Source organism: Cataglyphis hispanica, chromosome 12 (genome assembly GCF_021464435.1).
Source record: "Cataglyphis hispanica isolate Lineage 1 chromosome 12, ULB_Chis1_1.0, whole genome shotgun sequence".
NCBI classification, from domain to species: Eukaryota; Metazoa; Arthropoda; class Insecta; order Hymenoptera; family Formicidae; genus Cataglyphis; species Cataglyphis hispanica.
This window is the reverse complement of record NC_065965.1, coordinates 3,379,479-3,405,248: the sequence shown is the minus strand read 5'-3', so window position 1 is coordinate 3,405,248 and position 25,770 is coordinate 3,379,479. Positions and strand designations below refer to the sequence as shown.

Below are 25,770 nucleotides of genomic sequence, written 5' to 3'. Positions count from 1 at the left end.
GGTGCTGCGAGTAATAAATTTATAACGGTGATTTCGCGAAAGAATATAGGAAAAAGGTATAGAAGAGTTTCTACAGGCGTAATAAGTTTCTTTACACGATAATCATGAACTATTTGCAGCTATTGCAATTTTCTATAATATTCAATTTCATTTCAAAAGCTAAGGAACATATAAAAACATTTATAATACGAACAATATTTATGATATTGTAGATACATCGTCACTTCGTGAAGACGCACTTCGTAAAGATATTAACAAAATCTTTTTAGTGCAATAGTAAAAAAATTTTGTAAATACATAATTGTGTTTTTACTTTCTACAATTACATCATAAATATTGTACAGGAAATTTATTATTTTTCAAGCATATTTTTTGAAAATTAAAGTGTGTGTGTATGTGTGTGTGTGCAGAACTTATTAAAAGGGTTTATAAAATTAATCTAAAAATACATATTTTGCAGAATATAAGCTGAACTATTTTACAATATTATCGATGTTTTATTTCAATATTATAAAAAAAATTCGATTTTCCCTTTATTACAAAGATTTTATGTTGAAATATATATTTTTTAGTAACAAAAATTTAATTAATTAATAATTTTTATCGTAAGAACACGTTGTTCTAACTTTTCACTTTAATTTTTGTCTTTTTGCATTAATTTTGAAAGATAGAATTTTTTAAGTCTGCAAGTTAAATTTTTTAGCCAAAATTAATATATGTAATAATTTTTATCGTTCACGAATAGCTGAAAGATTATATTATATTAATAAGTATTTCTGCTGTTCTACTATCTCTCTTGTCAATATATTATTAAACAATCACATCTTTGTGCGGCTATATTAGCATGCGATATTTATTGATGTACGTTATGGCAATATATTAGATATTAATTTCGCGTACATGTAAAAATTTTGTTTACTAATTATAATAAAATTAAAAATATACATTATTAAAATCAAAGATAGATAGAATGTATTGCTACATTTCATAAATTAATTTCATAATATAAATTTATAATAAAAACAATTCTATTTATAATAATTTTGAAATTAAACAATGTAATTTGCGGGTTCAAAAATTTATATTTATACATATAATAAAATTTATGTGACACAATATATATAGGGAGAGATTTTTCTTTGTGTATACATCAATTGCTACTATTATTATATTAATTCTATGCAACGTTTACTTTTACTCTTCATCATTTAGAAATGCTCGAAACGTTGTGAAAAAAGAAACTATAGTTGAACAGTACTGGAACACATAAGGATAAATATAGCTAAGTTTTCATTTCAAGAAAAGATTGTTAATAATACTTAAAAATTTACATATATTTTTATATCTTTATAATAATAATTTATGTTATTCAAATATGTTTAAAATCTGTTAGTAAAATATCACTAAATATTGAAATTATGTATGACAATAGCTAAATAACTGATGCGATCGATATGACAGCTATGTTTAACCAATAATTCAATCAATTTAAAATCTTTCTTACCGATGCAAAATAACTAAGAGATAACGTGGGCATAACACAAGCTATTGCAACTGTTATTGGTTTTTGACTCCTTTGCATAATAATTTGTATACAATTCCGTATTTCAATTGATTGATCATACCAAGGCATATCGAATGCTGCCTGTCCGACGTCTTGGGTCTGGAAAAAATAATAAACATGAATAAAATTATTTATAATAATTTTTTAGCGATAAATTAACTTACTGTGTAAATTAAATGTTCTGCTGGCCATGTATACATAAATACCTCTGATAAAGCGCTCAGAACCAAACCGATACATTTTAATAATAATAACCAAGAATGATCCTGTTTCAAAAATTTGATAAAGTAGATAAAATTTGACATATCTTTATTTATGCTGTTTACAAATTTGTTGATTTATTATTAATTTTGTGTGTGTGTGTGTGTGTGTGTGTGTGTGTTTGTATGTAGTAAATTCCTTATATCTACGAATGAATTAAACTTATATTTATTTAGTCAAACAGTGATATAATTTTTTTAATGTTAACATTAAATAACAATAGAGAACTTACAAAAGCAATAAAAATTTAAGAATCAAAAATTGCTGCAACTATTTGCTTCTAAATTATTCATAAAAATAAATAAATACAATATATTTACGATATATAATTTTAATTTAATTCATATTTTATAATGTAATTTAAGTGAGACCGTAATGTTTTTATATAAAAAAAATAGTTTATTTTGGAGAAAAAAAATTATAAAAGAATAACTTTTTTGATATAACATATACTTACGGTAAGAATCAAAAGACAGAGTATTACCATGCAAACTGTACTACAACATATAGTCGTTAGTGCAAAAGGACGAGCAGCAAGAACAGCTTCATTTGCATACCTAAATAAATTTATTTATGCATTTAAAATTCACAATATTTAAGTATTTTTCAAATCACACAATATATATCACGCAATAATGTGACTTTTGGTATATTGTATTCACACAGAGATTTTCTGATATACGATATTTTTCTCATAAAATAAACTATATTGTTGGCTGTTGAAACAATAACATGTTTCTTAAATATTACAGAGAAATTTAAGTGCTACGTGTAAGTGTATCGGGATTATTATTTGCAATTGAGATTATTGTTATCAAGTGGACGATATTCACTTGAGTAAGTCCTGATGTTTTCTAATACATTTGGCCAAATAATAAACATCTGTGGCTTTTCGCAACTCTTCAGTCAATATCTCAAATCTTGCCGATGCAAACCAAAGTAAAGCAGCCATGTAGACATTGGAACATAGTTGCCCTGATACGTGTACTCCGACTATAGTTTGATGTATATAGAGAATAGTTCTTAGCGGCTGACGATATGTGTCAAATGGATATTCGGTTAACAATGGAAACGGTTGATTCGTCACAAAAGGTAGGATAACCACTACCACCGTAGCCATATAAAATGTTATTATAGATACACCATAAAATATGATACGTTTGTCAATGTATCGTTGAATAATTATATCTTCATGTGGTTTAATCAATTCAGAAAAATGTATCATTTCGAAAGTGACATACTGCAAATAGTTGTATATATTATTGGTATAAGAGTATAGTATAGTTTAATAGTAAAAGGTGATTTCTTAATTAATTTGCATCTGAGTTTTTCCATGTTAAATGTACACATAGAAAGCAATTACTTGTATACGGTGGTCAAAAATTATGTGAGAGATAAAATTTCCAATACTGTGAGTAAGCGCGCTTACTCCAAGAATTAACTCTACTAAAATTGAAAAGTTGTTAAAATGTATTGTGATAGCATATATCAATGTTAGTAGTAAGCATATTGCCAGAATAATGCAAAAACATTGATATAGTTTTACGCAGATCATTTTCAATCTTGTCGCGTCTTTTGATTGCGGCCAACCCAAAACTGGAAACAAACTTAATTTTAGAAAAAAAAATATTTTTTTTAACATTATTTGTCCTTGCATGACTACGATGTGCTTTGTATTTTATATGCTTGTATGAGATTGCAAAAATCAATTATTATTTGAAATAGACACTTTTCCAGAAAGACCGTTATGGATAGTCGAAGGATTTGCACAGATATTATGATAAACAGACATACATATAGTCAATGGAAAATTGATATATACGCATGTTAGTTATTCTTGCACATTTTCGTTTCACATACTTGTAGAATACGTCGATAAAATTATTATGCAATGAGAAATAGTGTTACGTGTTTAGATTTAACAAAAAAAGCTATCTACAGCAATAGTCGATAAAATATAAATACAGAATAATAAACAAATTGAAATTTTGCTACGATATCTGAAAGGTATACTATTTGCATGTCCTAAATATTATAGGAAAACGAAACTATAAATTATCGTAAATTATCTATCACTTTTCTTTAGGTACTTCAGGTGTTTCAGGTGTTTTTCTTCACCTTTATTGTAGGTTTTGCAATAAGGCGTTTCTGCTTATAAATACCACAAGGCGTTTCCGCTTATACCTGAGCGGGCACCATCCTTCCCTTATATCTTCTTTTATATATTTTATAAATCGATACGCAACACCTCATGTGAAACTAACATATGCAGGAAGCAAGATGTGATTACACTGATCGACATGCGGTATTTCTAAGAATCGAGTTTTGTTTATAAATGTATTCATATGTTGCTACGCATTCTTTGAAGAGAGAAAATTGTAATTTTATAGATAGTGGAACAATAGATAATAGACTAGGAGTGCTTAAAAAACTATTATGGAGTGATATCTATCAAATGTTTAAAAAAAGTAAAGTATGTTTTTTAAAAACAACCAAAGATTAAATGTAGATCTTATTATATATACAACATAAGTGGATTTAATTTACTTAATGAATGTTAATATTCTTATTAATTATTTATTAGATAATAATTTTTATTGTTTATCAATCTTGGTTTGTGTTTAATTGTGTGTTATATATTATACATAATGCTTGCAGAGAACAAAATAGATTTATTTTGCTATATAATTTTTAGTATTACATTTACATATTCAACAAGATGAAAAACGTATTTAATATTTTTCAAAAATACCAGAAAGAAATTTACTAAATATGCTTTACCATGTGTTCCAAAACATTTTTAATTCATGATATTTTTACCATTAAACGTACTGCATTAAAATAAGAACAGGATGTATACAAAAACTGCAATAAAAATTTTTTTATTATTTTTGGAGGCATAATTATAATTAGATATTTTTTTTTTATATACAGTAAAATGTAAAAATTTTATTAGTATTGTAGATCTATTGTGATCTATACTATAAATGTATCTACATATGTATATAATGTGTTCATAAAAAGTTAGAGTATCAAATTAATAATGCGTATTAAAAAGACAAGGCATTAACTTCAATAAAAACGTATAAAAAGTCATGCAATGTACGGTCTTTACCCCTGCGTAGTAACGTAATGACAAAGCTGGAAGAATTCCATTAATCCGAATAACTTCAGGTTTCTGTGATCTGAAAATCATTTGATAGATCTTTTTTTGCATGCTTACACTTCCTTGATACCATTTCGATTCGTATGCTTCAAAGCAAATTTTGCTACTCTATAAGGAAAAATAAATTATTAGTAGCAGTTTTTATCTAAAATAAATTTTAATTGATCTAATTTTTAGTTAAATAACATTACCATATGCATTAAATTATCAGCTGGAAAAGCACACATAAAGAGTTCCAAGCTGGCACTAAATATTACGATGATATATTGGATTTTGACCACTATCGGTTGCTCCTATTTATTAAAAAATCCCATACACACACACACACACACATCTTTTCTTGGAATTCAATATAATATGAATATTTAAAGATATATTTATAATTAATCAGAAGATCTGATGTTTTTTTGTCACAACTGATTATTTATACGCACACGCACAAATAAAATAACTCACGTGATGCTTACAGTGACTATATTTAAACTTCCAAAAACAACACCCATAGCTGTCGTTGTTATCGTAGTCAAAACCAATGGCCATACAACGTTAATTATTTTGCTAATGTATCTGAAAATTGTGATATTTAATTAAAAAATAGTATTTAGTATGGAATAAATGCTATTCCTCTATTTTGTTTTATGATAATTTTTCTCGTTCTGAATTAATTGTCATTTTTTAATAAAATAAAAGATTCTTACGTTGTTTTCCATTTTACATTATCACATTTATCATGTGACCATCTGATTTATATTTAAAATAAAGAATACACATTTCATTCTGCGCATGTACAAGAATAGAGGGAAAGTGGAAATGACGAAAGATTTTAGAGTAGGGGAAGTTTTCTTGGTGATTCTAGAATATGGGAGCTCTACTTTAAAATATCACAATTATAGAAATCATATGCTAAATAAACATATTTAAATAATAATTTAAGTTTAACTTTATTTAGAGCAAAATATAGCTACTTTTTTATTTCTATATATCTCAAATTAATTTACATATTTTAGCAACTTGCATAGATAAGATTAACAATAATTTATATTTATAAAAAATTAATAAGAATCAAAAATGCTGTAAAAATTCGCAGTCAAATTAAGTGTTTTAGGGATCGATTTGAGATCGAATTGACAAATTTCAATCTTTAATTTAAGATTCTTTCTAAATATCTACAAACTATTGTTTCATGCAAAAATCTAATAGATATACATATAGACAAGAAATATATTAGGTGTGAGCAATTAAAACAGAAATTATGACCAACTCTTCCGTTGTTTAAAAGAAAAATTGCTTTTATTATTGAAGCATTCAGATTTCAAATAATCCTTGTCACTATATACCCATAAATAGATTAGTTATAAAGCTAGATATTGTTATAATATTATTAGTTTTTTTAACCAGCATAAATTCAGCAAAAATAAATCAAATCTAATTATTATAATAAATTTTATATAAAAAAATCGCTTAAAGGTATTTACAAAATATTTGAAATTAGACATGACATTTTTCGAAATCTAATTAATAAACCAGAAATGATTACATTAAATAAGAAAGTCTCAAATTGATTTTTAAAACGCTTAATTAATTACGCATTGTTAACTGTATTTTTAGCTGTTATTAATTTTATATTATTCCGAACTATATAATTATTTTTATATTCACATTCATATACACATGTGCATCTGCAAAACGTCTTTTTTAAAAATATCTTTCAGTAATGCATAATGTATTACGTATATACGTACATTATATGAGCTCGTAAAATGCATGTGCACATATTTATAAAGATTTGATAAATATACAAGATTTGATGAATTATTAATTCTCACCTTAATATTTCATCGTGTAGCTTGATGCATGCATCGAGTTCGCACTCAGTTTTGATATTGCGGATCTTTTGGGCTAACAATTCTAATCTTGCCGCTGAATAGAATAAAAGAATTGCAATGCTGCAATCGATGCATAATCCGGCCGAGGCTTGTAAGCCGACAAATGACTGATGCAAAAAAATAATACTTTTTATTGGATGATGTGCCACGGAAAACGGATACTTTGCATCAGTCGGAAACTGTTGCGGAAGAAATAATGGTCCGCAAATGACGCTCGTGGAGGCCAGATAACACCATAAAGTAAAAGCACCGTATATAGATTTGTAATTGTCAACATAACGTTGCAAAATAATATTTGTCTTATCATCTGCCTGCTTGCAAAACGTTTCCATGTCATAATAAAGCATCTGAAATTATATGTATTATAATATACTTTGTACTAAATATTGTTATAAAAATTAGTTCTTATATTACAATCTCATTTGCAAAATTATTCTTGCATTAGGCATATATTAGTATAATGTAATTTAATAATAATTAAAATAATTTGTAAAAATTATATATTAATTCTTTTTACACACATGCAAATATATTAAATTTTATCTCAGTAAAAGATTCATCAAATCTGATATATAATACATACTTGAAAGGAAGTATATTGTATACGACACACCATCATTTTGATCGTGACTTGAATGACTCCACAAGAAAGGCAGATCGACTTTGCTAAAATCACGGGATTGTCACGATATTCATAAATTGAGTTTAACAACGGAAGTAATAATAAGATACTGCAGAAGTAACACGTATACCAGCAAGCTCTGAAAAGAATAACTCTAGATTTCGTTATTTTTGGTGATTGCGGCCAGGCGCATATCAATGCTACGCTGATTTTTGTAAAAAGTATAGCTCTGCTTGGCGTTATCTTCATGGTGATAATAGTAGTTGTACATACGTTGTAAACACGTTATTAGCACGGAGAACACGTTGGCTATCAGTAATAGATAAATTCTCCTTGCACACTCGTATGCCAATGAATTTCCTTCTCTCTAATATTTTGCGTTTGCGCATTGTAAGAGCAAAGAGAAGAGCCCAACGAGAATTATCCACAAGATAAGTTACAGCTGAATCCACATAAATGATAATTGTACTAAAGATTTCATAACATCTTATGGCTATTGCTATACTTGAATTATACATTAATTATATCAACTTATCAATGTAAGTTAAAATTTTGCATAAAAATGTCTTAGGTATTTTTGTTTATTATTAAGAAACTCAAATGTGATTACACACTACATTAATCGATTTTGAGACGCACTGTAACTTCATGTGTAAAGCTTGTTGTGGAAACTAGTCTGTTAATGAATAAAGTATCCCTTTAGGTACTTGCATAATCATACCCTTGGTTAGCATTGCATCTATGTGTGAGAATAATAACAAGTTACAACAAAGCAGTAATAGGATGTGATGTTTGAACTACCGTGAAACTCTCACACTTAATTCATTAAACATTATGCGCGTTATTAATAGCTGTTCGATTGTTAGAAGTGTAGGAAGTGCTAAATACCTTTCTGTTAAAGCAAATAGATTTCCTCTGACTTTGCCATAGTGATATTCGATGATAAACAAGCAAACATCTATTTAGTAGTGCATACTAATGTGAATTAAAATCATGTTTTTTAACATTGAAATTTTAATACTGAAACATTGTGGTTTGTATTAATTAATATAAAATATCAAAATTTTTCTTTTATAAAATATTAGTTATTATTTATTAACTTGAATAATTTTGAATTCTTTAAGTAATCTAAGTTTCTTATTCTAGTTTATATAAACGAGATTTTATGCTTCATTTTTTACAAGCGTAACTAAATGTATATATTTTTGTAAATTATAAAATAAATTGAATTATATCGCTAAATTCGTAATTACATATTCAAAAATCATAAAAAATTGAAAAAAATGTTATGTAAAAAGATAATATTTATATTTATATATGTTTTAAATATAATTATTTAGTAACAATTAATAATAATGGCAAATAATTGGTAATATTTTAAAATAATTAAATTATATGCTTTATATCAATTTTATAAAAAAATAATTTTATACTAAATTTTATATTAAATTTTATACTATTTTATATTAAAAAAATTAAATGCAAACAAAGATAATATGATCCTTTAAAACATTAAGAAGAAACTGATCATGGATCAGGTATGTCAAAAATTAATAAATCTAAAAGTGCCATTATGAATCTCGAAATGTATTAGATTTATTAATTTTTGACATAGCTAATGCATACAGCTCCTTTTTAAATAGGATCCTGATATTTAGCTTTTTATATGTATTATTAATAATATTTACAGAATCATAAAAAAAAAATTTGCTTTTTAATTTTACGCAGTAAAAAGCAATACTCTTAAGTATATATCTATCAAAATATTTGCAAAATTGTACAATTATACACTTTAATATTTTGAATTTTTTAGAAGCTTTTAACATCTTTAAGAAACTTACTACTATATGTATAACTCACCGTGGATTAAGATGTATCGGCAAACGTTAAACTTTACTTATCGATAAGTTACAATGTGTATCATTGGAACTCATTTACTTCTGCATAAAAAGGTATTTATTCGTACAAGATAAGTGCAATTGCAACAACATTAAAGCCAAAAATAAAAATATTTTTTTATGTAAAAATATTACATTTTTTAAACTAATTGATAACTAATTGTAGAGATTAAAACATATCAGCAAACGCTAACTTTTATTTATTAATTTATCAATTACTTACATAGATGCGATGCATGTTGTTAGAAACCAGCAATATTTGTGAATACAAAAAGGTATTTATTTAAAGAATATAAATGATTATAAAAGATTATTATTAGAATAATAATATTTAAAAGTCTAATACTGAAAAATTTTCTATTTATTATTATTTTAATGAATGATCTGATTATTTTAGTATATTTTACTTTGTTTACTAAATCATAAAATAAAAATACAAATAGTATGTTGTTTACTAAACCATAAAATAAAAATACAAATAGTATGTTATAAAAAACAATTTGTCACTAATAAAATAAGGTGACACAATTTAAAATGTATTTTTAATACCTCTACATATATTTATGTTATACATGTATATCTACATATATATCTACATATGTATATCTCTCCATCTGTCTATCTACATATATATCTATATATATATTATGTTTGCTTTCTTTTTTTTTATTTTGCAGTTATCTTTAATTTATACTTTTACTAATCTATAGTTATACTTATGCGGCAATTACTACTCTCATCGTCATAAAGTATGACAAAACTTTGGTTACAAACTGCAAATACACACAATATAAATTTTTTCAAATATATTACAAATATAAAAATAATATATACATATATATATATATATATATATATATATACTGTTGAAAAAAATATGTATTATATATGTATATACTAATAAAAGTTTCTCACATCGCCATAATATTCTAGAGTAAGAGCAGGTAAAAAGCTACCCATAGATATCAAAATCGGTTGCTGACTTCTTTGAAGCATTATGAAAATATTATTCTTTTTTTTTTTTGCATCTTACTAGTACATGAGACACCGTACACCGACCAAGAAAGTTGTGTACTCTATTAATAAAAGTGCATTACAAATTATCTTATATTTTTTCTTCTATGTATATAAAATTATATATATATGTATGTATGTTGCTAAGAAAGTTCTATTATATAAATCATACTTACTATTTTAAAAAAAAAAAACTTACCATTTCCTTTAAATCATCGGCTGCCCATGCTGTGATAAACATTCGTTGTAATGCGCCTATAGGCATAGATATATATTGAGGAACCAAAACCAAAGAATGTAGCTGTTTAGAAAATTAAAGTTTCTAAAATTATAAATATTAAAACTTATACATCTATTTATATTTATATTATATTACATAATGCTTACATATAACATGGGAAAACCACCGCTGATTACAGTAAATGCCATCGTGAAGTTAGTTTTAAAAAGAATATGTTCAAGAGTCCACTGTGTTTCTGAAGTAAAGCTGCTCATATATATAGAAATGTGTAAATCGAAGAATAAATTCAACATACTATATATTATAAAACTTAATAAAATTTATAAGAAATAATGAGAAAGGGGAAACACATATGTTGTAGCATAAAAAAATTTATATTTTCTCACATATATTAGTGTTTGAATAAAAAATAAAATTATAAATAAAATACTATTAAAACAATTGTTTTTTTATAAACTTTTATTAATGAAAATTCTAACAATAAGACAGAAAATTGAAGAATTGAAAAATTGATGTATTAATTAAATTTCTGCGATTAGAGAGATAATTGGTATGCTATTTTGTAATAATGTTCTAAAAGATTTAAAAGATATTTTATTTTTATCTTACTTTATTATTGCTTGATGTTTTTTGATAGACGATATATGAAATTCATTCGCTTGTTCTATTTCTAAAGCTAACATTTCCAGTCTAGCTGTTGAATAGAAAAAGAAAACAGCAATCATAATGTCCACATTAAGAGAGAAAATAGTGTATGTGGTTGCGTATATTTGTGCAACATAGAGAATAATCTTTCGTAACAGTGGTTCCATTGAAAACGGATACCATGCGTTCAAGGGAAACTCTTGAGGCATAAATAAAGGGGCACAAATGACGGTAAAACCTGCCATACTGAAGGATATTGCAACAATCGTTATAAATGTAACATAACGATCTATGTATTTTTGTAGAATTACTCTTTCGTGTTCTTTTGAAAACTTCATAAATTCCTCGATACTCACCACTAGATTCTAAAACATATTAGAAACGATTCATAATATAGTTCGACACAAAGAGAAAATAAAAATATATAATTATTTTTTAACAACAAAAATCAAAAATAATTATTTTTATAATAATTATAATATTTTTATAATTATAATATTTTTAAAAACTTTCAACATAATGCAATACATAAAATTATATAATTAAAATTCTGTTAAAAATGCAGTTAGATTAAGTTAAACATTTCTAATATTTACAAATTTGCAATCCAGAATAATTAACAGAATAATTAATAAAATAATTTTTTTTACATAAAATTTTTAATTATTAAGCGGGAAAATTGATAAAAGAGAATCAAGACACTTGGTGATATAAGGTATTATGCGAACTTATTATTATTATGTTTTAATAAAAATTTATTAACAATAATAATATTTTAAAATTATATAATTAATTATATAATTAATTATATATTAATTACTAACAGTTTCCATTAGTGTAAAAGAATTATTGCAAGACATAGTTATTAAAAATTATTAGTGTATATTAAAAGAATAATTTTGATAAATATTATTACCTGTAGCTGTTTTCTTTGAACTGTGCACAAAATTAAATTGAGAATACCTTCCACAGAACATGTCATATGGGATATGTTCTTCATCAATTCGCCGACATCAGAATTCAAATTTTTAAATAGATTCATTAAAATTCCTAACCACACTGCCACAAATATGAAAGTAATAACGAAGCAATAAAGATTACGGAAAAACAGCTCATATTTTCCAATATTTGGATGAGGTGGCCAAGTGTTGGTAATAGTCCCGAACACTCGGAGAAGGTATAATAGCTGTTGAAATGTCAGATGAATGATTGCCATATTGTGGCATCAATATCCGCTCTACAAGATGTTCTAGATAAATACGAGACACGAACAATAAATGGCGCATCAAGAAAATATTGTAGAAAAAGAAATAGCAGTTGGAGGCGAAACGGCAATCAATAGCGCATTTATTATTTGTTGGCTAGTGTTTGATCTCTCATAGTAATTACTACCTACTCCCATGATCATAGGAAATAAAGTTAAAATGCGTGCGATATATGGCACGCATAAATTCCTCGATAATTGCAATAAGTTTCTATATTATTGTTGATCCGTTTTTTGCTTCTAGTACTCTGTAATTTTTATAATTTTATAGCACGCATTGCTATTTTATTTATTTCATTTTTTGAATACAAACTTAAAATACTATCTAAGTATAAAACCACAATAAAATATCGCTCCATACATTAATTTATTTTTTATATAGCAGCAGTACTGAAAAGTGCTAGAGAAGAAAAGTGCTAAAGAAAAAATGAGTTTGCAGTGATAATATTGAAACAATTTAAGGTAATATTAAGTAAAACAAATTTTTTACTGTTTTGTAAATAATAATTATTATAAAAACTGTCAAAATATTGAACAAATATTTTTTAAAAATATTTTTTAATTAAATATTAATAACATTATGTACAACAAATATGTACATATACAATATTGAATGCAATACTTTAAAAATAAGAATCTTAGTTTTAGGTTAAAAGAAAAAAAGATATATTCTTGTTATTTTTAAGCGTTTTTAAGCTTTTTTCTATCATTTGGGATATCTATATGTACTCCATGTATGTGACGTACATATTTAAAAAAAAAACATTAATTACTGCAAAAAGTACTTCTTAACAAAAACTTAGTATAAACATTTTTATCATGTTTTATTAATGTTTATAAAATAGAATTTCTTTAAATATAATAATATATTAAATATGTTTAGCAGAATAAAGTGGTATACAAATACACATATACACACACACATACACACATACTCACAAGCATTGTATTGAGCATATGTATTGAGATTGATGTGTCACATAAATATGACACTATCAGATCATCTCTTATCATCATTAGTATGTTAATAATAATTATAGTTCTATTTAAATTAGTTTTAATTATGAAATAACATTATGTTTAGAATATTTTTATGTGTGCATGTATATAAATTTGAGAAATCTAATCATAATAATATATTTTTAATGTTTTTACATTTCTCGCAAAATATAGCGTTTAGACAGATCACTGCTTTATTCGGCAATTACAGCTCTCATCGTCATAAAATAGGATGAAATAGTTTTTAGGAACTGTAAAGATAAAATATATATATTTTATAAAATAAAAAAATCAAGTTATTTGATAAATAATTATTGCATTATTTTAATTATATGGAGAAATATTTTTCTTTTTTTCGCTTTTCTTTTAAAAATATTTTTTTGTCGAAATGCGAGAATTAAATTATATATGATAAATATAAGTGTTTTAATATATTCGTATAAATAAATATTTCTAAAAAAGACATTGTTAGTGACAAAAGCTTTTACATGTTAAAAAAAATCAACTATATAATATAATGAGTATCTTACGTTAGCATAATATTGCACTGATAGCACTGGAAACATACTGCCCATAGATATCAAAAGTGGTTTCTGGCTTCTTTGTATAAAAATAGATATATTAGTGATTGTTTTACGAGATTTTTCGAACCATGGTATATTATATGCAGACCAAGCAATTTGTTGACTCTAAAATGTTGTGGAGAGACAAACAGATTTTGTAAATATAATCTGTCTAGTTGTGTATAAATACGCAAGATAGATGGTCAACACAATTTGAATGTTATTTATATACATTAAAAAATATTTTGTTAAGTTAACTTTTTATATAATATACGTGTATTTAATATTAACATACTCTCTCTGTAATCTAATATTTTATTTGCTAATAATTTACCATTTCTGCTAAATCATCTGCCGGCCAAGCCGTAATATAAAGTCTCTCACATCCACCCAATACCATGCAGATGAATTGTGCCGTTACAGCCAGAGGTTGTTTCTAGATTAAATAAATACAATATATATATATATATATATATATATATATATATATATATATGTATTGTAATTTTTTAAAATTATTTGTATTGTAATTTTTTAAAATTATTTTTTGTCTGTGTACATGAGAATAATTCAATTTTTCGAAAACATAAGCAAAAAATATAATAAATAGGCAAGATTGCAATTACTCACATGAACCAAGGGAAAAGCTCCGCAAATTACGGCACTGGCCATTGTAATATTTGATTTGCAAATTAAATATTGAACTGTATACTGAACTTCCTCTACAAAACTAATTGTGATATTAATTACGGCAATAATTATAGGCATTTCTTGTACTATATTATTGCTATTTGATAATAGATATTTGTTGTATATTCGGAATAAGACTATATAATTTTGTATACATAATTTTAATCTAGATGACTAATTTTATAAGTATGCAGTTTGCTCATAAAAATAAGCTTGCAGCTATCTCATAAAAATAACACAACTTAATATGCTTTATTATAAGATAAAAGATAATTAAAAAAAATATTTTTTATATTAACGTCTAATAGATTGCATAATAATATGATATAATAGAAGTTTGACGATATTTATATCTGAAAAAATTAATTTCTTACATTATTATTTCTTGATGTTTTTGAATACAATTTTTTATATGACTTTCGTGTGTTATTTGTTGAAATTCTTGTCCCAGCATTTCCAGCCTCGCAGCCGAATACCAGAAGAACATTGCAATCATGAAATCCACCGTGATACAAAATCCAGTTTGCAAAATGGCGAATACTTGTAAAATATAAAGAATACCTCTAGTGTAGGGAGTATTGGTAGAAAATGGATACCATGCTTCCATTGGGAGGTTTATCGATAAGAACAAAGGGCCAAAGGAAAAAGTGATGGCTGCCAGGATATAAGATATTCCAACAAAGGCGTAGAAGCCCGAATAACGATTTATATATTTCTGTATAATATGCCTCTCATGTAACTCAGCATGTTTGAGAAAGTTCCTCAGTTGTGCTAAAAGTTTCTGTATATACATATATACGTATCAATAATAGCAATTAACATAACTATTTTGTATTTGACATATGTTGCATTATTTTAAAAAATTATAATTAGTAAGATTTCAGATTATACTTGTAAAGATATGTAACATTATTTTATATACATTTTTTCAGTGCCATATTTACTTTATATGCACTCTGCTATCATATTGTATTATGTATATTCTTCACATAAGAAATAGTAATTTATCGTAGCAAATGTTTTTACATAATATATGGATTTAATATTGTGTATAAAGTTTTAGTATTCAGGCTAACAGAAAATCAAACCTGTAATCGTGATCTTCCTATCCTACACAGAATTAGATTGAACAGTACTTCCATCAATGCTGTCAATTCAGACAGTGCCTTCATCATTCGAATAATATCATTTTTAGAATACCATGCACCAAGAATCAGCGGTGGCAACGAGCCCAACACATTCAAAATTGCCAAAGTCCAACCGAGATCTCGAAGGAAGATTTCTCGCTTTCCGGCGGTGGATTCTGGCGGCCACGTGCTTGTGAACGTCCCACAAAATTCGAGAATGCGAAGTACCTGATGAATCTTTATACGGATTAACGCCATAACGCAGATTACTGAGAACGCGAATTTTTCTTGTATTATATTTGTTGATATATTTATATCTTCTTTGCTTTGCACGAAATTCACCTATACATTATTGTTATAGGAGGCGATACCGAACGACATAAATCGATGCTTCATTATCTATTCCTCGCAAGGCGCATGATTAAGAAGAAAATAATTAATGGTCTACAAATGATAGAGGAAATGAAATATGATACCAATGGAAGTGAGATATGAAAATGCTTTAAACGTAGCTGATATTCAGCTTTCATTAAATCTATATTTTACAGTTCTAAGGTTCACACGCTAATGGTCCGCAATTATTTTCTCATTTAATAAACCTGGCAATTTGCATAGATTATTTTGGAATATATCTGATATTAATGTCTAAGAAGTATCTATACCAGTGGGTGTGGAAATATACACGATATATACAGTGTATAATAAGAAAAAAACAAAGATCATATAAAATTAGCTGAAGAGTTTTTCGTAGTAATATTTGTTTTATTTTTTTAATAAAATAATAATGTTTACATTGTTATTATTTTGTCTTCTAATTAATATTAATAAAATAATTGCTTAAATTCTAATTAAAAATATTATTTTTATTTTATTATTATCAAATACAATAATTATCCCATAAAGTTTACGATAAAAAACAATTAAAATTTGTAAAGATTTCTATAGATATTATCTAATAATTGTAAGTAAATATAGAAATCAAATTATTCTTTTATAGATATATATATTTTTAATATGGAGATACAGTATATGTACACATATGTATCTCCGAGAATAGTGAAGTCTTGTTTGATAATTGTGTATGTCACAATGGTAGTGGTAATATTATGCGAGTGATATGGTGAAATCGTCGATTCAAACTTTTATCTAAGTATGGTAACAATAGACTAAAATTAAAATATTACTTTTATGTGCTTTGACATCTTTTATATACTGAGCGTTCTTTTTTATTTTTAGAAGGTTTTTCAATAATTTTATATACGTTTTGTATTCTTGCAAAATAAATATAATATTTAATAGTATAATTGTTTTACAGAAAAATGTACATTTTTATTTAAGAATTATGATTTTTTAAGTTTTATTCTATTAAAACAAAATATAATATAGCCTTGGGTATTTTTAAATTGAAAATATTATATTGCAGAAAAAAAATAATTACTTGCATCATAATACGTCAAGAGAGCAGTTTCTAGAATAATTTTTGTGCGACAAACAAATAAATAAGGATTATGCATTAAACAGTATTTAGATATATAAAGTTAAGTATTGATTATACTATTCATTGCTGTAAAATAAGAGAATGCCTTTATCATAAACTGCAAAATAACACGGATGTTAATAATTTATTAATTTTTTTACATACAAAAAGATATTTAATAAATATAAATCTGTCTTACATTTCCAAAATATTCTAAAGAGAGAACGGGAAGAAAACTTGCCATCGATATTGTAAGAGGTTTTTGACTTCTCAGTATTATAAACAAAATATCATTTACAGTTTCTGGTGTCATATAATCTTCGAACGAAGAGCTGTATGCTACTTGTTTGCTCTAAAATTTTGCAAAGTTATCTAATTTAACTATAATATATAACTATAATAAAATCCTTTTAACTTTTAATATTTTTTTCACAATAATTAATCGATAAAATAACATAATATTATTAATATATTAAAATAATAATTAAATATTTAATAAATTATTTACCATCTCACTCAAATCATTTGCTGACCATGCGCTGATGTAAAATCTTTCGCACGCACTAAGAAATGAAAATATAAATTGAACTTTTACTGCCAAAGGTTGATCCTTTAAAATAAAATAAAATTTTTAACATCTTAAGATAAGAGAGAAAGAAATAAAGTTTTTATTCTTAAGTGCTAATCTTAAATGCAATTTAATAAATAAAAAATCTTAAATAGTAAGAATTTTTTAATAAACTTACAATAATCAATGGAAAGAGACTACAAACTGCAGCTGTGCCCATAGTAAGATTGAGTTTTAGAATTAAATATTGTACCGTATCTTGGGTCAATTCAACAAACCTAATATTTTGATAATAAGCAAAATGATACAAAAATGTTTTAGTTTGTTGTTTTTATTTTAATATGCCTTAACTTTTTTATTACAAATTAATAGATGAATCTGTATGTATCTTTTAATTAAAAGTGTTTTTCAAACATTTTTGCTAGTATACACATACACAATATAATGTATTAATAAGTATAGTATTGAAATATATTTAACAATATAACATTAAATATTATGTTAAACACAGCAAACAGAAATATTTATAAATTATTAATATTATTAAAATAAATACACTACTTACTTGATAATATCTTGATGCTCTTTAACACATGCATGTATAAAATCTTTAGTTTTTGTACTTTCTAAATTATGTTGTAATACTTCCAGCCTAGCTGTCGAATAGCAGAGAAATATGGCAATTGAGATATCTGTATTGAAGCATAGAACACATTCTGTGCCAGCAAAAATTTGCGACACATAAATTAAAAATGATCTAAATGGTGTATCCATAAAAGATGGATACCACACATCAACTGGAAAGCGGTCTTTTGTGATCAGAGGACGAAGGCAGATGATCAATCCAGCACAGGACAGCAAAAAAGTATTTGCTGCTAATACTAAAGAATAACGGTTTACATGATTCTGCAGAATATTTATGCCATTTTTATCGGCAGTCTGTAGATAGTTTTCAATTTCTTCAAAGAGATACTGTAAATGATTTTAAAAGTACATACACACATATTCTATCAAATCTCACGCAAATTGTACATTAAGTTTGAATATTTTTCTTGTTTTTAAAAATATGAAAAATGTTTAGGAAATTAATTAAAAAACATTATTTAAAGAAATAGTAGATCCACTGAAAATATAGGTTTGATATTATAACGGTATGCTGTTTGAAACAATTATTTTTTAACATTTTTTTTTCACGGGAAAATTTAGCTGTTAAGTTATCTAGGTTTTTAGATAAAATCTGATAAATGATAATTTTAGGTAAAATCTGATGAGATAGCCAGTGTTTGCACTACTTCCAATTAAGCGATTAGCAAATGTGTTATTTACAATAATATATTGCGTACAACTCAAAGCTTTGTCAGCTGATAATGTTAATGATATCATATTATCAATTATTGCAGAAAACACAATTTTTAATATTTTTATAATAATATTAAATAATATGAAAGAACTTATTTAGAGTGTACATTTTAATTTAAGTTAAGAAATAATAAATATGTTTAGCGTTTATTTATTTGTTGTGCTCAAAAGATGGTTCAACATATCTATATATTATTATTTTAAATATATGTTTTAAATAAAATGTTAAAATTTTGTAATTATTTTGTACTTCTTTTAACTTATTTTAATGTTTCTTAATTTTTTGTACTGAAACTCATGGTATCATATTTTGAATTTCTTCTAATATCTGCTATGACGTTATCACATCAAAAAATATAATTCAATTTTAAGGAAAAGACAATAATTTCGAAATAATTTTAAGAAAAAATTGCGAGCAAAAATTTGTTTTATATTATTACATTTGTTTACTCAAATAATGAAATTTTTCTCTCTTTTCCAAAGATTTTTTTCGTATTTCTAAAAACAATAGATATATCAAAATGTTTCAAAAAAATTTGTAAAGAAAATTCTGTATATAGATTTTACTAAGACATACTAAATAATAAAACACAAAATTAATGACAATTTTTAACATAAAATTAGATATAATAATTCTATTAAACATGAATACATTTATAATAAAATAAGTCTATTAAAATTGTCATAAAAACATTAATTATTTACAAGATAAATTATAAAAATGTTTTGTAATTTTTATGCAACTCTTATATATAATCTTTATGTATAAATTTAAACTTATTTATCATTTTTAGAAAAATTTGTATTTTTTTTTTCAAATTAGCTTACTATTGCACGCTATTAGACGTTTTTATTGTATTTGATTTAAAATAATAGAAGTTATCACATACTTGAAGTCGCTTTTTTTGAATGTGGCATAATATAAGATTTAGGACCCCATCAGAAACACAAGCAGCTACGAATATAGTTTTTAGCACCAAAATGCTATCATCTTGATTGTGATAAATGAAGAGCATCTCGCCGACTAATTGAAATATCAAATTGCCGAAGGTGAGACACCAAACAATAGTTCGAAAAATAATGTTAAATTTTCCAGATATTGGTTTTGGCGATGTACTGGATAACACTCCTAATATTTCAAGAATCTGAAGCAGTTGTTGAGGTTTCAAGTGAAAACGTGCCATTTCTGCATATAGTTATTTCTCGAATACAACCCAAACTATGTACTCGACTTCTTATCATTAAACATTCAACATACGCGCTATTGTAGGAGAGAACGCAATTAAAGGTATAGAGAATCAAAGTTCATTATAAGTTGTAAATAATTAATATATAGATGGGGATGCTTAATAGATAGCATTTCGCATTTTGTTTTCCACGAAGATATTAAGACAAATTATAGTCTCAAGAAATGGGATTAATGAGTTTTAAAGCATGGTTTCAAAGCTAATAGAAACTAGTATTTTCCTTAAACGCTGTCTGAATTGCTATTTATTGCTCATTAAAATAATTAATTCTTTATTATAATAATGCTTGAGACTAGTGTAGAATGTAGAGAAGGTCGTAAAAGTAAGGTACAGACAAGAATATCATCGTATTCCTTGTCATAAACATTTTCTTTCTTTAGCAAAATTTCCGGAATAATATGCATAAGGGATACATGCAAGAAATTTAATATAGTTTATATAATTGACAACCTATTTAATAGATTGTTATATCAATACCAGTGTTTATTTTTTGTAAAGTAAAATATATTACAAAACACATACATAGAATTTTTCTTAACAATAAAAGACAGATATTATCTTAATAATTACTTGTGGTATTTGTTTATACTATTTTACAATCTGACATAAAAAAAGTTTTAAAACAAAATTGCTACTTTGCTATTTTTATTTTAATAATCTAAATTATAAGTATTGTTGAGCAGAAAAAAAAAGTAGACAGGTAAAAGTTTGTCTGAAAATCTTCAAGGAACTTTTATCTCAAATAATTTCGATAAAACTTTGTTTAAAACAAATTTTAAGATTTGTTTAGACTAGTAATTTTTAATATTAAATAATAATTTTAATTAATTTGATACATATAAAAAGTTGATATTTAATTACTAATTTATATTGCTCATACAATGGTTTAACAGATGTGAAAGCTATCACATATGTTGCCTTCTCTGATTCTAATCACCAATTATTGTTTTCATTGTTGTCAAATAAGATATCGTCGTCATGGAATACTGTAAAAAGAGAATCTTTATTATATTTTTATTTCCAATTATGTTTAAAATTATTATAAAAAAGTATATATTATATTATAAAATAGTATATATTATTATAAAAAAGACATAAAATATGACCTTAGTAAAATATTCAAGAGATAATGTTGGCAAAAGACCTCTTATGTTGACTCCGAGCGGCATTTGACTTCTTTGAATCATGAAACATATATCTTTAGTGTTATATTGTAAGTTTTCAAACCATGGTATACTATATATTTCCATTGCAACTTGTACACTCTGGAATAATAACAATATCATTATTAATTGATCATTATTTTAATAAAGCTTTGATTAATTTTTATTGACAAAATTATTGTACAAATGTAAAAGTTTTTATGCTCACACAAACTCAAATACGCTACATTCATGTTGTTTATAATATATTATTAATTTACTAAATAAAGAAACAAAGAACTTTAACTTTTATTAATTACATTTTCCATCAAATCGTCAGCTGTCCAAGCAGTAAGATATAATTTTTGACATCCGCAGATTATCATAAAAACAAATTGATATGATACCCATAATGATCGACCCTATATTAATTAAAAGAAATAAGTTTAGGATAAAAGTCAAATAAATATCGCTAAACGACGAGAATGATAGATTATAATAAGAAATAATTACATATTAATAAGAATATAACATACGCGAATAATTGAACAAGTACTAGAAATAATAACTAATGACATCACAATGTTTGTTTTGTAAAGAATATATTGCACAGCATGACTTGCTTCATTCACGTATCTAATTACAAAAAATAAGTTATATTTTTATTACTTGCCATATATTAATATGCTAAAATATTGATATTATTATGTTAAAATATTAATAAATTAATTATATTTTATTATATTTTTAATACTACAGAAATATGTAAAAAATATTTAAAAACTAACTGCATCTTTTGCATATACTTTTACGATTTTTTAAAGAGTTTTTAAAGTTCTTCATCACTTACTTGATTATTTTCTGATGTTTCTTAATACATGAATTTATCTGGCTTTTATTCTTCGCACTTTGTATTTTTGAACATAACATCTCTAATTTTGCAGATGAATACAGAAAAAACATGCCAAACATCAAGATTACAATGAAATTAAGTCCAGCTTTCATGATAACGTATACTTGTAAGATGTAAAAAATACATATCGCCATCGGTGATTCAATAGAAAATGGATACCATATTTCAATAGGCCACTTTGTCGAAAGAAAAATAGGACCGCAGCAGAAAGCGAAAAAGCCTAAGCAATGGCATATTGCAACCAATATGAAAAAGATGGTATAACGATCCGTATATTTCTGCAGAATGGTTTTCTCATTATCGTTGGAAGTGCGAAGAAAATCTTCTATTTCTTTCAGTAGTTTCTAAATTTAATTAACATTTTTATAAATAAATTAAAAGTTATATCTTCAACGATAGAGCATAAATAATAAAACTGAACAATATATATTTTGTTGAAATAGTATTACTATTTAAGTTGAAGTACATATAAAAGTTTATGAGTTAAAAGTACATTAAAAATTTATGAGACTTTATTAATTGTATATCTAAAGAAACTTTATTTAATTATTTTAATATCAAACATAACGTAATATTGAGTAATAGATAAATGTACTACTACACAAAATATATATTATTTTATGACAACATTTGAGAATAAAAGTTGATGCACTGCAAATACCTGTATGCGTGTTTTCCTTAATTTGAATATGATAAGATTAAGTAAGAAATCCATCCCAGTAACAAATTGCGCTAGAGCCTTCATCACTATCGATACATCATTCCAATAATTATAAACAGAACATATAAATGATATCTCTATGGCCAGTAAGATCAAGAATGTAAAACTCCAATCAATTTCTCGCAAAATAAAAGTAAATTTTCTCTTATTAGGATTATTCGGCCACGTATCCGTTATAATATTGCCTATGTGTATAACACGGAACAGTTGATGAATTTTCAAATGTAACAGTGTCATTATTTAAAGAATTCAAAACACAAGAATAAAGAGAAACACGTTTGATACTCTTTCTGGTATAGAATACTTCTGGTAAAATTGTAAATGGAAAATAAAGTTGGTGAATTAATAGCTTATTTTTTAATTAGACTATTTTTTATCGTGAACATGTTTAATGATGTACAGTGGTAATTAATAAATTATTCTAGCAAACATAATTATGATTTACTTATTCAAAGGTGAAGATTAGCATTGACTGCAAACGACACGAAAAAGACATTAACATGGGATCAAGTAGGAAATTTAATACTTGATAAAAAAATTTCAATAAACATGCATAAAAATGCTTCTTTAAAATGTTATTGCCAGAAGATAAAAAATGTTTACACATACGCTATTGTTGAATTGCTTTGATAAATTTATGTATTGATTCGAGAACAAGATTATTTAGTAATCAAAAATATAATAATGTGGTAATTTCAATAGACTGGTTTTTATTGTCTTATATTTAAGAATTTTTGTCTTTTAAGACAGAAGTAAAGGAAAATATAATTTATCTTTAACTTTAGCAGAGATGTCATTATTTTGTTTTTAAAATTGCTCTATATAAAGCATATCCATATTCATAAATTTTGAATAAGGATCATGTCTCTCTTATATGGATTTAATCTTTTATGAGCTTACATAATTTTTTTCTATTCTAGCATATACTGTAAACTGATAGGCAAATCTTAATATTTGTACACCATAGCTTAATGACTTTACGTCATAATGTTGACATATGTTATCAAGATTATGATACTGAATAATTAAGATTAATAATTGATTAAAAATTAAAAATTATAATATTTACATAAAATATATTTTTGTATTAAACAGTTTACGTGTCACTATATATATGTATATGACAATGCATGTATACGAATAATTTATACAATATTTTTTTCATAATTAAATCGTGATCTTTTTATTTTAAATACAATATCGTTATTTTATCATTTCTCACAGTTTTTATTGTGAAATATGTAGAACTTTTCATTATCAATAATAAAATATTGTTTTATATAGTATTATAAAACATGGATATAACGCTATAATAAAATGATTGATAATATTGTTCTTTAATTATCTTTGCGTTTGGACCGATCGAGCCCATTTGATATCGATAAAAATGCCCATGATGACTATCTTTAACTGTAGCTCGTTATAGTGACTGTCTAACAATGCATTCTCGGTGTCGATAACAAAATCGTATATTTTATTATGATATCAACAACAGATAATATTAAACCTGCCAGCAACTTATATTTTCGGTTGGTTTTTACCATTAAACGATTAGAATGAACAGAACAACTGTTGATATTTCAAATTTCAATTATCGTGCAATAAATTTTCGCAACTAATTAATTTTTGTAATTTATTTAATTCACAAATCTCTCAACTATTGTTTTAATAAAAGTTTTAAAAATATTTCTTTACATTTGTAAGCTAGTCAGCAATTTGTACTAAAATGTAAATGCAAATCTTAATAGCATATCTTTTAATAACATATGATTTTCTCTTGGTAACCAACTATTTTTAACTTTTACAAGTTTGACTTATACGATTTTCGTTAATTAGTGCATTGCATAATTATCCAGCCGTATTATATTGTTGTGATTTTATTTCAAGCATTATTGTCACCAAAGTTACGACGCAAGCATAATGGACTCGCTTCGTACGAAGAGTTCCCTCGAAATTCCTAAATAAGCTCTTTTGCACAACGTAAAATCCGATTGTGCTTCATGCCTTAAAGAAGCATTTCAAATTTGCAATGCACCGAGAATGCGCGCGTTTGCTTGGGCGTATAGTGCCCCGCGCGAGCAGTTTTGATTATAACCCGTGAAAGTTTGACACTGTATATATTAAACTTTATATTACTATGCTGTTGCTATATTACTATACTTCTGAGGGAAGAAAGAAATAACATAAAATGTTAATTATAAAATGTTGACTAAGCTTTTATATTTTTTAAATTAGTTATTTTTTTTATTTAATAATTATGAATGTAAAAATTTATAGTGTGTTTTATTTGTTGAAATTTTCAGAAATCTTGCACAAGAAATTATTTTTCCTTTTTAAATAAAAAAAAAGTATTTTTTAATGATACGTATAGTTGTCGAGTCCGTTCGAAACGAGCAATCGTCG

General features: G+C 25.3%; 6 protein-coding genes across 6 annotated transcripts; all 6 read right to left on the bottom strand.

Annotated features, from left to right (window-relative positions):
* Nucleotides 1-1,137: 1,137 nt before the first annotated feature.
* On the bottom strand, nucleotides 1,138-3,012 carry LOC126853299 (odorant receptor 22c-like). Its single transcript, XM_050598906.1, has 5 exons — nucleotides 2,659-3,012; nucleotides 2,283-2,382; nucleotides 1,729-1,830; nucleotides 1,505-1,663; nucleotides 1,138-1,257 (listed from the first exon to the last, which is right to left on the bottom strand). Exons 1-5 carry the CDS (start codon nucleotides 2,943-2,945, stop codon nucleotides 1,195-1,197), a joined length of 711 nt encoding a protein of 236 aa, XP_050454863.1. The 5' UTR covers nucleotides 2,946-3,012; the 3' UTR covers nucleotides 1,138-1,194.
* Nucleotides 3,013-4,630: 1,618 nt separating this feature from the next.
* Nucleotides 4,631-7,766, bottom strand: LOC126853587 (odorant receptor 67c-like; the record flags this gene model as incomplete). The annotated part of the gene is made up of 6 exons (XM_050599436.1): nucleotides 4,631-4,690; nucleotides 4,941-5,099; nucleotides 5,183-5,284; nucleotides 5,459-5,558; nucleotides 6,818-7,224; nucleotides 7,461-7,766. Coding segments are annotated over 6 exons (1,134 nt in total), but the record flags the coding sequence as incomplete, so codon positions are not given.
* Nucleotides 7,767-11,257: 3,491 nt separating this feature from the next.
* Nucleotides 11,258-12,513, bottom strand: LOC126853313 (uncharacterized). Its single transcript, XM_050598926.1, has 2 exons — nucleotides 12,214-12,513; nucleotides 11,258-11,662 (listed from the first exon to the last, which is right to left on the bottom strand). The coding sequence occupies exons 1-2, from the start codon at nucleotides 12,511-12,513 to the stop codon at nucleotides 11,258-11,260; spliced, it is 705 nt and encodes a 234-aa protein (XP_050454883.1).
* Nucleotides 12,514-13,724: 1,211 nt separating this feature from the next.
* Nucleotides 13,725-16,003, bottom strand: LOC126853308 (odorant receptor 67c-like). The gene is made up of 6 exons (XM_050598920.1): nucleotides 15,902-16,003; nucleotides 15,188-15,594; nucleotides 14,754-14,853; nucleotides 14,458-14,559; nucleotides 14,091-14,249; nucleotides 13,725-13,811 (listed from the first exon to the last, which is right to left on the bottom strand). The coding sequence occupies exons 1-6, from the start codon at nucleotides 15,986-15,988 to the stop codon at nucleotides 13,755-13,757; spliced, it is 912 nt and encodes a 303-aa protein (XP_050454877.1). The 5' UTR covers nucleotides 15,989-16,003; the 3' UTR covers nucleotides 13,725-13,754.
* A 1,475-nt stretch (nucleotides 16,004-17,478) lies between these two features.
* LOC126853586 (odorant receptor 30a-like) lies at nucleotides 17,479-20,528 on the bottom strand. Its single transcript, XM_050599435.1, has 6 exons — nucleotides 20,235-20,528; nucleotides 18,551-18,957; nucleotides 18,164-18,263; nucleotides 17,926-18,027; nucleotides 17,617-17,769; nucleotides 17,479-17,535 (listed from the first exon to the last, which is right to left on the bottom strand). The coding sequence occupies exons 1-6, from the start codon at nucleotides 20,526-20,528 to the stop codon at nucleotides 17,479-17,481; spliced, it is 1,113 nt and encodes a 370-aa protein (XP_050455392.1).
* Nucleotides 20,529-21,520: 992 nt separating this feature from the next.
* On the bottom strand, nucleotides 21,521-23,391 carry LOC126853585 (odorant receptor 4-like). The gene is made up of 6 exons (XM_050599433.1): nucleotides 23,308-23,391; nucleotides 22,584-22,990; nucleotides 22,270-22,369; nucleotides 22,054-22,155; nucleotides 21,698-21,856; nucleotides 21,521-21,577 (listed from the first exon to the last, which is right to left on the bottom strand). The coding sequence occupies exons 1-6, from the start codon at nucleotides 23,389-23,391 to the stop codon at nucleotides 21,521-21,523; spliced, it is 909 nt and encodes a 302-aa protein (XP_050455390.1).
* Between the last annotated feature and the right edge of the window lie 2,379 nt (nucleotides 23,392-25,770).